A 13486-nucleotide genomic window follows, 5' to 3' on the forward strand; every position below is an offset into this window, starting at 1 on the left:
ACAATAACTTCGGACAATTTGCAGGACTTAGTTTTTTAGCCATGTTGCTTTATTTATAGTATCAAAAAGTCAACAACAAAACACATCACAATTTAATTTTCACTTAACAGGGGCTAACTGGGATCTCAAGCATCGGGAGGATATATACCGTATTGTACATAAGCCATCAGTTCTCGGAGGGAGGAAATCAAGACTTGTGTTGCCATTTAAATGACAAGAGTGACAGTACATGTTGAACATACTAACACTAGATCACCAGCGATACTGCAATTAGAACGGACAGAAAATGGAAATATGCGGGGGAAAAAGACCTCTGATAACAAATGCCCCTTCGTGGAGGTTGTGAACAATACAACATGTTCAAGCTTACATGACAAACCATTCAAAGCTCTGTTATCATTGTGTCGGTCCCAGAATAACTAAATTACAGCATTTCAGCTCTTCATATTAAAAAACAAACAAACAACAAATAGTAAGAATACGGTAAAAACTGTTAAAAAGTTGACAATATATCCAGTCAACAGACTAGTCCACCAAACCATTACAGAAATGACTGGCTTCCTGTCTGCCCAAGCTTACGGAGGGAGACATCTACAAGCTAGAGGACTTCAAGCTCAAGGACTTGAAAGGAACAAATAAAAGGCGTAAAGTAAACGAGTCCTTCTGAGTATGACCTCATCTTGATCGAATTAGGGGTGTTGTATGGTGTAGTAATCAATGTAGACTGTCGGGACAGTGATTTTACAATGACGGGAGTCAGTGTGGAGAATACGGTAATGTCGGGTCGGGTCGGGTAGATCCATCAGTCGCTGACTTCCATGTCGTCCTCATCTCCATGGTGCTCGTCTCCGTTGTGGTTGGCCTCGCGGGACACACCGTTGCCCTTGGCGTGGACGGGAGAGCTGCCCGAGTCGTCAGACTCAACAGTCTTCTTGTCCTCTCGCTCCTTCTCACTGTCGTAGCCTTGCTCCTCCTCATCGTAGTCCCGGGTTACCTGAGGAAGCACCGCGCATATTAGCTTTCTTAGACAGCCGCATCTCAAGACAAAAACAAACACAGCTGATTTTTTTAAACCGGTGTTCCACCACCCATTTATTCTTTAGTGTTCAACCAAAGAGGGTGGAGTAATAAAGAGGATTCAAAACCCGCCCACCCAATGCAAAAGAGTGTGCTAAAGTTGGGTCTCCTAAGGGGGCGTTGTCCCCTCCTTCTGTTTTTGAGGTGTTTGCACAAGAAGTGCGTTACTGCCATCTACAGCGCTAAGGGGACTCTATTTATTCTCAACCTCAGGACTCCGAAGGTCTCCTAAAGGGGCGTTCACCCGACATAAAGTGGATACCGGAAAAGAACTAGAATGACGCACCTCTGTCTATTATATCTCTGGTTCAACTGTGTAGTGCTATAGACCGTTTTTAATGCGATTGCCATGCTACCGTATTAGCCCGAATATAAGACGATCCTGATTATAAGACGACCCCCCATTTTCAGGCTCATGTTTTGGGGAAAAAAGTTTTTTGAAAACTTCATTTTGTTTCACATTGGAAACTTTTCTCAAAATGCAGTTTTTAATTTGTTGGAAAATCTGAGGCTTTTTACAAAGAACAAATTTCACAATATAATTTTCATGGAATTTCCATGATATAGGACCACAGATGGCTACTCATATCCTTTTCCTTTCTTCACTCACTTCACCTGTCAAGCGCCAATACTACAGGCTACAGCCGCCTGGGCCCGCCTGTTTAAAGTGCGACACAACATAGCCTACACTCAGAGCATCTGCGCCAGCCAGGCAACCAGTCCAGTAGAGATAGGCAATCTATTGTGCAATGCACAGATTTTGCAAAATGTTTAGTTGACAGCAATATCTAACCAGCAGCCGTCTCGCCAAATCGCCGTTCATTTTATGCATCCAAAGTTTTCCGTTGGACTGTAGAAACCGAACGTGACCAAAGGCAGATTGACACATTGCACTTGAAACCCATGCGCTGCCTATCAGGACCATGTTGACATTAGAAGTCCGATTGATATTCATTTCGTACCAAGGGTAAAACTCCTAGTGATTTTATATGAACAAGACAATCTCTTGCCCTAACCATTATTCTGTGTTGTTGCATCTTTGCGAGGCATAAGGCAAAGTGCAAAGGCACCGCTTTCTCGCGCACACACAGATGACCATTGATTGGCTGATGACAGCATCCAAAACTTAGCCTACAGGTTGTTCGTCAAATCACCCTTCATTTCTTTAGTTTCTAGTGGTGTTGTCGGCTGACCAGAGAGAACGACCAAAGCTTTCCTGATGAGACTGTAAAACCAAACACAAATAAAAGCAGAGCAACGAGCCGCGATTGACTTGTGTTTTCCCCCTTGCACTGTCGTCCGCATCGCGTTGACATTGACAGTTGATAGACGTGCGGTGCAACAGTCATAACGAAACAAGCATCTGCAAATTTGATAAGGACAAAACAATCTCTTGACCCATCCATTATTGAGTTGTGTGGCATTGTTGTGAAGCATAGGCTAATGGCCGCATTCAGGTTAACTTTAAAAAAATATATAATAATATATATATATATTTTTTAAACTTTTTTCTCTAGCGCGCGGAAATAAGACGACCCCCCTTTTTAGAGTACTATTTTTATAACAAAAACCACGTCTTATATTCGGGCCAATACGGTAGTTAAAGATTATACCAGTGCTAACACACCTTCACATCTCCCTTCTCACTGTCCTTCCTCTCTCGGTCACGTTCCCTGTCCTTGTCCTTGTCCTTGTCTTTGGAACGCTTCTTCTTGCTGTTGGATTCTTCCCTGTTGTCCCGACCACCACGGTCCTTCTCAGAGCGTCTTTCACGCTCACGGTCCTTCTCTCGCTCGCGCTCCTTCTTCTTGTCCTTCTTGTGTCTAAGGCAAAAAAAAGCAGTGTAGGGACCTGTTAAAAGCTAAACCACGTTTGCGCTCAGAATAACAGAAGGCTGCATTGTGCTCCAGGCAGGTTAATAAAACAGAAACAGCAGCAGCAACACACACACACAGCATAGCCGCTAATTGTGTGTGTGTGTGTGTGTGTGTGTGTGTGTGTGTGTGTGTGTGTGTGTGTGTGTGTGTGTGTGTGTGTGTGTGTGTGAGTGCTGCTACAGTACCCACCTTCTAGGTGAGGGAGATCGGGACACGATCCTCTTGGGACTTCGGCTGGCAGTGCGGCTTCTCCTTCTCCTCCTGCAAAATGACACAGCCGCAAAAACTCAATTCATCTCCCAGATGGATGATGCCGGCACATTTTATCCCCAGTGGTCCCCCACAATGATTAAAAATATGCAAATTTCACAAAAGCACTGCTGCCACTTTGATACTATGAAGATGAATGGACGCGTGTGTGTTTTTGGAGTGCATTTGGATTGCTTCTGTTTGATGAAAAGGAGCAAGCATATTGCAACATTTTGTGCAAATTACATTTCATTGCACTTAGCTGATGCTTTAATCCAATGTGACTTAGTTATTACAGGGTATTGGTTCAAGTCCCTGGAGCAATGTGGGGTTAGGTGCTTTGTTCAAGGGCACCTCAGCCATGGAGTGCAGTAGGGAGTGGAAGGGTGGGATTTGACCCTGCAACCCTGTGATCTACAGTCCAACTCCCTGACCATTACACCACGCCATGCACTCACTCACCGGCTGGTGCTGCGAGACCTTCTTGCAGTGCTGTAGCTCTTGGGGGGTGTTCTGGAACGTTTCCTGTCTCGGTCATCCTTCCTCCTCTCCCTACATTCACAACAACAGAGAGCCACAGTCACAACACAGGAAATAACACTCCACAGACAGACACGCAGACACAAAAAAACCCTACAAAACAAAAACAAACATGTGGCCAGATGGCGTGTTTTATTTATTAATTTATTCTCTAGAGACTTAACGGGACAGGCACAGCTGACATCGTTAAGAGGTGGAGAAGGGCCGCACAGACAGTGAGGTCGGGGATGTCTGGGGGGGGTAATGAGAGTGGCGTTTTGGGTGGCCTACCTGGACCTGCTCTGTGAGCGCCTGCCCCTCTCCCGGGAGGGGGACCTCCTCCTGCGGGGGCTCTTGGAGCGCCGACGACTCCTGGAGTGAGAGCGCCGCCTGGACCTGCTTCTCGACCGCCTAACACACACACACGAATGGACACGCGCGTGCGTACACGCGTACACGCGTACACACACACACACGTACACACACACGTACACACACACGTACACACACACGTACACACACACGTACACACACACGTACACACACACACACACGCACACACACGCACACACACACACACACACACACACACACACACAAACACACACACACACACACACACACACACACACACACACACACACACAGGAAAGAAAGAACAGAGTTAATCATTTAGTGAACCACAACCATGACAGCAAAAACAAAGATAATGAGGCGTTTCTGATCAGTGCCAGCAGGGGGCCGCTGGGGTGACGATACCTGTGTCTGGATCGGGAGCGCGACTTCCTCCGTCTGGAGCGGGACCTAGACCGTGAGCGAGAGTGCTTGCTGCGCTTGCTCTCCTTCTTGCCTACAAAACAAAAGGAAGAAAACACTGGTCAGGGGAAATGTCAGATTAAGTCATCCGATTCAAAAGTTTACTTATTACAAGCGATCTATCTGCATAAAAGTTAGACCATTTTTTCTCCCCACTCTCAACACTTACTACTGGGTTCAATGGCTGCCGAGATGAGAGACTGTGCCTCCCGGACCCGTTTCATGGCTTCTTCTATCTCTTTGCTTGCTGCATCTGCCTTCATTGCTGCCGGATTCATGACCATACCCGCTGCTGCCATTGGATTCATTCTGAAAATTTTTGAAAAAAAAATAAAAAAATAAAACACGTCACTGTACCTGGTAAATGAAACTGAATTCAAACAGATTTATGTTTATTGAAAAAAGAAGAGTTGCATTATGGTTATCATTGGAATAGTAATCAGGCTTAGCATTGGTCCTATTTCAAAAGAGGGCCAAGCAAGCAAGTGTTGGGTAGGCACAGAAATATTCTAGTAAGGGGAGATGGGACAGGTACATAGAAATTAACGTTGAAGATTCGTAACGCAAATATGGCGTCTACCCGCACATCTCCCGCCTTTCTGGTAACAAGAGCCAATGTGCCTGCTGAGCTGCGTTGCCAGTGATCCAATCATCTGGCTGCATCGGCGCACGCGAAATTATGCACATGCTCAGTTGTGAAAAGCCGTTGCTCTCGTGCCGTTATGGAACTACTGCGCCTGCGCTCTGTCAAAAAAACCGTGAGAAAAGTGGCTCAAAAAGCTTTATTTTGACTCGTATGACACAACCAAGTAGTCTAGATTGATCAGTTTTTCACGGTCGTTTCAACCATATGGTTTTCACAACCGCTGGGTTCCCCTCCGTCCTATACTCAGTTTCCCCATTCATTTTTCCCATTGACTCTCAGATCTGGTCTACTTAATCGCGAAATAGCACCCCGGAGGCGTCACCAAGATGGCCGCCATATGTCCCCTCTCATTCTAAAATCTCTCTGGTAGGCATTTGAAGTAGCAAGTGGGTCACAAAGTGCAGAGGTTCAAGCCACTTACTTTGGATCGACGCCACTCATGAGCTTCAGAAGCTGTTCAGCAGTGAGAGACTGAAAAAAACAAAAATAAAGATTTTACAAATTAAGAATCTTCATTATTACCGCACAAATACACAGGCCGCGACAAGAGCGAGGCGAGCAATGGAAGTAATTGACTTTGTATTGAATCACGCGACAAAAGCCATTCTGACAGACTAGAGGCGATTCGCACGCCGAGAGCGACAGTTTGAAGTTGAAATCCTGGCTATATTCTTTGACGCGGTTCGGCGACCAGCCGCGACAGCCAATGATTGTATAGGTCAGTGACCACAGCCAATGGGAATGTTTGAATGCTTTGCCTTCTGCTTGTAACCGACATATTGTAGTCGCTTCAATCGCTCGTGCTGCACAGAAGCGATTCTCTGACGCTTCAATCGCGTCGCGCTTGGTCTATTCTTGCAGTTATTTTTCACATAAAAGCTGGCATGCGTAAGATACAGTTCGGATGAAATCTAGCAACTGGATATTCCAAACTCACCGGAGGGTTCATGTTCATGTTCATATTCATATTCATGTTCATGTTCATGTTCGGTCCTGGCAGACCAAAGGCTCCAAGGGATGGGTCCATTTGGGGTGCTCCCAGGCCACCCAAAGGATTATTTGCCATCTGTTAACATATGCAAAGCAATACATTGACTTTATACATGACGTAACAACAATTGGGAAAATATAACCAATACATTCACAATTCAAAATGACCAGTAGGTTCTATACATTCATTGCATATAAATCACATAAAAAACCCAGTGTTAATTAGGTCTACTATATAGCAGGAAAGATGAATGGCAGGCTCAAAAAGAAAATATCTTTCCCCCCAAAGCTATGCAATCCATGGCCACTACAGTGACAGACCAACTTGAATCAGTATGGGACTCACCGACGCCAGTGGGTTGGGGGTGGGCAGCAGTCCTGCACCAGGAAGAATCCCTGCGACTGCATTAGCTGGCGCCAACAGAGACAAAGCTTTTGTCTCTTCAGGAATAACCCCTACATAAAGGAAACAAGGCATCAGTCACAAGAAAAAGCTAGAGATCCATAATCACACACACACACGCACGCACGCACACACACAAAAGAGAAAGAAAAGGAGACGTACAAATAAAAAAAATATAGGCACAAAGAAAAGCACAAAAATAACACATCTTACTGAAATCAGTACCTCTGATCAACAGCTAGCCACAAGTTTCATAACAAGCTCTGCAGTCTGCTCTATGTGGCTTTGAATGCTCCCTCTTTCTAGCAATGTTAAATGACTTAAAGATGGGGAAAACAAAAATAAAATGTCACAAATACACACTACTGCAGTTGAGACTGCCAAGATGTTATCACCTGAACTCGTTTTTTAAGTCATGAACCAAACGTTAGCGAGCACAGTCGGTTCTCCACTGGGGATGTGCTCTCAACTGTCATATAGGTGTTTTATGAACAATCGACTCACGTTGGCTGCTTCGCTAAAAAAGCACACAGAAGAAAATCGAGATACACAAAAACAAAAAGAGTTTAAAGAGACTTTTTGAAGAGATACACATTTAAATGGTACATTTGTCTTCATGGTATGACTTACCCGCACAACAATGATTTGTTAAGCATTATGTAAAGTAAGAATCAGGGTTTATAAGGTCTAGTTTCGGGCTTTTGCTGGAAACCATCCTTACCTGGGAGTACAGGATTGTTCTAAGAAACGGCCCAAACAAACATATTTTCAAATTCTTTCTACCTGTGGTGCCGGATCAGGGGTTTATCGGGACAGAGCTCAGAAAACTGAAAGCTCAAAAGGTTTCACAACCAACAAAAGCCCATCAACATTAAAACTGAGCTAAATTAGTCTCTGTTGCTGGGAATGGGGTGGAAGAGGAAAAGAAAAAAAACTAGTTCAAGAACGCAAAAAGTGTATATGCAGCGAGCGATGCATGGTAATACATTATGTGTGTGTGCAATTTGAGCGGAACATAAAACCCGAGTCCATACAGACAAGACACATAGAAACACATAAAAACAGAAAACATGGGAAAGAAGACTGTGCTGCAGGAGACAAAACTGTTGGGTGGCATTTTCAGCAGAGGTCTGGTAAACAGGGCTGGCAGAGCCAGGAAAAAGAACTGTAAAACACAACAACAAAAACAGAAAGACCACCGTTAAAGAGAGGGCACTGCACCAGTCACGCATTACATGTGGAGCATTTTTGCAATTTCAAACTTGTTCTAACCCTGTTACATAGATTTCTGACAATAACGTACACTTGACTTGACTTGAGCGTGACTCATTCACATCAGTTACCTTGGTGATATCACATCAATCAAACAAGTGTGCAAATCACGCCTTACTGTATCAATCACTAAGCGAGAATATGCAGTTCAGATTTATACATCTACAGACCAGTTTTACTGACATGAAGTTTGACGAATTAATTTTAGCCATACTGCAGCAATTTAATATTGATTAAATGATGAGTATTGCATTTTTAACTGCAGAGATGTATACACTAACAATTAATTAGCTTAATTAGGATGAGTTTCTTTGGAAAATTAACTCCAAATGGTGAATAATCAAGAGCCAAGATACCTGATCAAGGTAATTGAGTTTTGGAATCACAGACTTAAGATTGGATGTAGCAGTATTCAATTGAATTTATCATAGTTGTTTTGCCAATGTTTAACTCAAGTGTAATAATTATTCGTCCGTCTTAAATATTAAATGCATCTGAAGAAGAATGAAGGAAGAGAATAGGCAGAGAGAGACAGAGAGATGAAAATTGAAAAAAGAGAGAGAGAAAAAGGGGGTGGGGGGCTTGAAATGCTCGCTGGCCTTTTGTAACTTTCTACAATCCCACTGTTGGCGGGCAGAAGACCACATTCAGCCATCAAGGAACGGGCTCTGCACTTGCCTTCTCCACTACAAAAATCACACACACACAAATAACAGAGAGAAGTTTAATTGTCGATAGGTCTGGCGTGGGAGGAGAGAGAAAATAACATTATTTCAAAGACATGGATATGCGTTTAGCACAAAATACTTCATCTGTCTTCTGGAAAGCCTCTGGTGGCCCCGTGTGCGGCTCTCTCGGCAGTGTCCTACAACAGACCTTTGACAGACTTGGGTTATGCTGAGACAATGACCAGTGAAGCACGGTCACGTACCCCCTCTACTGGGTGTGAAATTTCAGTTCCATGGTAGCGTGCAGTCCATGCAACTCACTCACCCTACGCAGTGGTTAAGACAATGGACTAGCGTCTTTTTGTGGTCCTTCTTTAAAACATCGGCTTATTTTCTTACATGTGTCAGGTGCTGTGTGCACCAAATGTCTTTAAGAGAGAAGCCTGATAGATCGCTTTGTCTTTATTTAGACTTGGCTTCTGGTGGGGACCAGCACAGATCCAAAATTGGGAGAGTGGCGCATCCCCAAGACACCTCAAAATGGAAAATGGCAAAGTGGATGTAAAAAATACATCACCATTGGAGACTTTGCCTAGAGAGCCTTAAAATTAAAAGATGGCTGAAGTTTCCTTCCAGCCTGAAGGTGTTGGGATGGCCTCACTCTCCCAAAAGCATGAGGAGGGTCAAATGGGAATTGTTCACAACAGACACACACACAAAGGTATATAGCACACCAACCTTCAGCAAATGGGACGACAATCAGTGCGCGGTCCACAAAGACTGTGTTGGTCAGATGTTGAGACACTCCCACGGATTCTGATTCCCGAAACTTCACGAAGCACACCCGCGATGTTACTTGTAGCGTAGACTCACTGCAATGAGGGACGAAAAACATTGAGTCAATGCTAACTTAAAAGCTATCCTTATTTGAGAAAAAAAACATGACCGATCTTTTCATCTCTAGTGACGTGTATTGCATACAGAATCAACATATATTTCCACCTTGTTTTAATACGGACAATGTCAGACTTTCCTGCTATTAGCTAAGAATATTTAACGACTTCTGTCAAATAATTCCCCATAAAGCCTGAATATCAACTGAAAACACTAAAAATGCATCCTAATTTTAAACTTAATCTTAATGCTCATCGTGTCATTTTCACATCATCCACCTGTATCCAAATAACACTGTGCAAGGACCAGGTGATTAAGCTATTGATAATCGTGATGATGACCATTTCCAATGATTGACGTCATTTGACTTTTGAAACAATGCCAGCATGAGAACGTATGACTGACCACAACCAGAAAGCCTAGACCAGGGGTGGGAAAACTATGTCTCGAGGGCCATTTACGCCGTTTTATCCGGCCCCCGACATAATTTCAATGTTATGCAGCTTCACATGACACAACATATTTTGTAAAGGAATCTTAGAAATTACATTTGCAATACAATTAACTTATATTCAGGGGACCAAGAAAAGATTGGGTCCCGTTTTAAAAGCTGGCTGCCTTCAATATAGGCCTAAAGTACAGGGGGAAATCCTGGTTTGTGTTCATAGTGTGGCCCTCGGAGGACTTTGACGGCCCTTGGAGGAATTTGAAGTGGCCCCTCGAATGAAAAAGGTTCCCCACCCCTGCCTTAGACAATAACACACTTGGGCACACAATCTAACAATTACTCAGGAAATGGCCCTGGGTGAGTGGATGGTCTTGTTTATTGACATCATTGAAAATCACGTTTGAAAGCATCTGGCCGAAGTTTGACCAGCAGGGGCCACTGGTGCAACAAAATCCCCTTGGCGCAAAACGCAGCTCCAAAATCATGGACTAACGAGGCAAAACAGACTATGCACTGGCGCCCGCAATAAACACAGGCATTTGCCACCTTAATTTGTAACGTGAAAATAAGTGAACAAGCCGTAATAGCGATTTGAAGAGGTATTGAGGTCCTGTAGCACGAGAGCTCTCAGTGGGGACAGAATGGGGGAAAACAGAGAGGTAGAACTACCTTCATTCTTTGACAACATGAACGTGCCCGCTCGGTATGAAATGCATCAAAATAGCTCTTAACAAACGAAAACAGTGTTAACCTCACTCACAAGTCTCCAACGACTTTAGTACCAAATATATCAACGCGTCGTCTCGATTCCCCATCAAGGCTCTAAGGTCAAGACCAAACCGTGGGCCTTGGGAGGTTTAAGCTAACCATCAGCTAGCAAAAGCTGTTTGAACAGATGGGCAAGATGGATGCGTTTATCTTACTGCCAAGTAAATCTCATCGTAGCTAACTATGATAGACGCCTTCACTAGTTAAGTATTTCGGACTGTTGGGTTTTTCACATGAATAAAACTTACTCTGGTGGAAACAATTTCAGCTCCTCAATGGTTCCAAGGAATCCGAAAAGCGTCCGCATCTGCTCCGATGTTGTGCTTGGTGACACGTTGGTCACTTGAACAACGTTTGTACTGCAATTCATCTTGAACAAAACAGGGCTCGAAAACAACAAATGTGATAAATAACTGTTGTGCCACTGTTTCACAACCGAAGTTTTTTTCCAACTATGGCAGATAATTTGTTAGGTCAACATGTATTTCCCCTACACTTCGCCGCCATGACACTAGCACATCTCGTTGTCCTTTTCGATTTCCTTTTGCGCATGCGTAGTTTCAATATAAAGAAATCCCGCTAAATCCCGCGATGCGACAATCGTGAAGTGCATCAAAAGGTCAGTGAACTTCCTTCTAAGTGGCACAGATACAAACTTGTAAATAAAATAAAGCATTTGGTAACAAAAAGTTAAGCAAAGTTGCCTACACATTACAATTTGAACAAAATAATGATAAGCGAGAGACGGATCAAAACACAGGACGGTCATTTTCTATACATTTGAGGAATTATTTTACATTGAATCTCCGTGCATTGCATTGCATTAACAACTGTGGTGTCACACATAGGCTACTACAGGCCTAACAGCCACATTGTGTCACAGAAGTGAGTCTCACCTTCTGTAGATTTGTAAGTATATCATTTATTTCATATGGCAAAATCATGCACTGTGACTACGGAAGCAGATCATGATCCGCTGTATGGGATTTTAACATAGGGTGTAGTACTCACTTTTGTGTGTACATTTTTGAGACATTAATTGCTATATTTTGAATGATTTTGTTTGAACAATCAATGGAAGCAGTATAAGTTTTAGGCCTAGGCTGGCTATTTCTCATTGTGTCAAAGTGAAATTTCTTTAATATTGTCCCATGAAAGAATGTAGACAAAGGTGGATTTTAATTCTGTAGGAACATTTGTTTTATACCGTGCAATAGTGTGCTATCCATGCCCGAACAATGACAATGGATGTAGGCCTACAACATTTCTCATTGTTCTTATAGGAAAATGCCAACTTAACATACATAATTAGGCATGAGACATCTTTTTTAAAAATATATATTTTTGGAATTTAATGCCTTTAATTAGGACAGGACAGAAAGAGAGTGGGGTAATTTCAAATGTCAAATCAGACACTTTGGGACCTGACCGACACAGATTTGAATGCAACTTGGTGTGCCTTTTCAGTGTCAAGGTAGAACCCCAGAACTGCATTTGCAAGAATCTGGCACTAATATTAAAGGAGAAACGGACTGAGGTTTAATTGAGACGGTATGACACTATATACATTCATCCTTGATTATGTCAGTCAATTTAAGCCACAAAGAGAGGGTTTTGATGTTCTTTGAGAGCTCTTTTCTGGCTCCACAAAATTACATAAGCAACATGGACACAACAGTCATCTAAATATAAATTATGAATATAAAAAAATGAATATTAAAAAAGCTGTATTTTAAAATGGGCAATAACTTTTCTACACCTGGGTGATGGGTAGTGCAATCTTTTGGCACAACCGTGTAAAAAACTGGGTACGTATGTACACAAACTAAACTTAAAAAAAAAAAATCTTTGTATTTAACAACAAGAAAAAACAAACAAATACAACAGGGCAAAAACAAACTAAACATTTATATTCCTAAAGAGACAGCTAGGCCTGGTGTAACTGAGTCGTTACTAACTTTCCACGCCACACTCTGATAGTTGTATAAAGGAAGAAAGGAAATCCGCACCCTGTTACTGCTCACCGATTTATTGAACACAACGGAAAATTTGTGTTCAATAAATAGATGAGCAGTAACAGGGTGCGGATTTCCTTTCTTCCTTTACGCACGTTTGTTTGATCCAGCACCTGTTTTACTGGATGTGCGTGCATCACCTACACTACTTTTACACTCTGATTGTTGGCCTCCATTATGCAAAATGTGTCAAAATAATTCTGGAGACCAGCACAAAGTCCATGGAATATGTGACTATTTGCTTGAACGTTTTGTAATTTATTACACAAGTCTCAAGTTCCCTTCTGGAGTCACTGTTGTAAATGGTACACTCACTGTTAAAATGCAACATCATGAATACTCCTCCACTCCAAACGTACATTGTAGCAACCACAAATAGGGCCGGAGAGGACAGTATTTTGGTGTCACATGTGTGGGAAGGGCTTACAGAGGGGAAAACACACTCCCAAATGTTGTATGAGACAGAGTGGGCCTATGTCATTTACCCTGAGTTTCAGATGGCCATCACTGGCCTTGGGATTTTAGAACTAAGCTGAACAAGCCTTTTAACAATGCAACCTTTTAACTTAAAGGGACACTGTGCAGGAAATGGTCAAAAAAGGTACTGCAACTATGCTGCTCATTGAAACTGGGCTGCCTATGGCCAAATTTGATCTTTACATGAAAGTTTACTAAGTAATAAACAAATATTTTCTTGTATGGTCCAAGTACAGTCATTTTTTAAGCTAAAAAATGGCTATTTTTGGAAATTCAAAATGGCGGACCAGGGAGAAGATCCCCCTTTTCATGTATGAAAAGTGTGTGAAAAGTGCAATTTTTCCAGTCATAATGAATACTTAGAATT

At 42.7% G+C, this 13486-nt stretch overlaps 1 protein-coding gene across 3 annotated transcripts; it reads right to left on the bottom strand.

Moving 5' to 3' along the window:
* Window positions 1-27: 27 nt before the first annotated feature.
* On the bottom strand, window positions 28-11164 carry LOC134465720 (serine/arginine-rich splicing factor 11-like). 3 transcript variants are annotated; one of them, XM_063219539.1, is made up of 12 exons: window positions 10876-11164; window positions 9256-9389; window positions 6521-6630; window positions 6122-6250; window positions 5606-5655; window positions 4708-4847; window positions 4482-4572; window positions 4014-4133; window positions 3666-3755; window positions 3144-3215; window positions 2705-2900; window positions 28-994 (listed from the first exon to the last, which is right to left on the bottom strand). In XM_063219539.1, exons 1-12 carry the CDS (start codon window positions 10995-10997, stop codon window positions 803-805), a joined length of 1446 nt encoding a protein of 481 aa, XP_063075609.1. In that variant the 5' UTR covers window positions 10998-11164; the 3' UTR covers window positions 28-802. The 3 variants fall into 3 exon arrangements, with proteins under 3 accessions (XP_063075609.1, XP_063075610.1, XP_063075611.1); XM_063219540.1 differs by lacking the exon at window positions 10876-11164 and having other exon boundaries at window positions 6521-7094; window positions 9256-9341; XM_063219541.1 differs by lacking the exons at window positions 9256-9389; window positions 10876-11164 and adding an exon at window positions 6973-9244.
* Between the last annotated feature and the right edge of the window lie 2322 nt (window positions 11165-13486).

This window comes from Engraulis encrasicolus, chromosome 16, assembly GCF_034702125.1.
Source record: "Engraulis encrasicolus isolate BLACKSEA-1 chromosome 16, IST_EnEncr_1.0, whole genome shotgun sequence".
In the NCBI taxonomy this organism is placed as follows: Eukaryota; Metazoa; Chordata; class Actinopteri; order Clupeiformes; family Engraulidae; genus Engraulis; species Engraulis encrasicolus.

What these genes read in the sequence shown, in the direction of transcription:
- LOC134465720 (XM_063219539.1), bottom strand. Translation starts at nt 10,997, where the DNA reads ATGAATTGCAGTACAAACGTTGTTCAAGTGACCAACGTGTCACCAAGC. An exon ending in CCCCCAACCCACTGGCGTCG is followed by an intron (nt 6,251 to 6,520) that starts GTGAGTCCCATA and finishes ATATGTTAACAG; the next exon opens with ATGGCAAATAATCCTTTGGG. An exon ending in GGCAGCCATTGAACCCAGTA is followed by an intron (nt 4,573 to 4,707) that starts GTAAGTGTTGAG and finishes TTTGTTTTGTAG; the next exon opens with GCAAGAAGGAGAGCAAGCGC.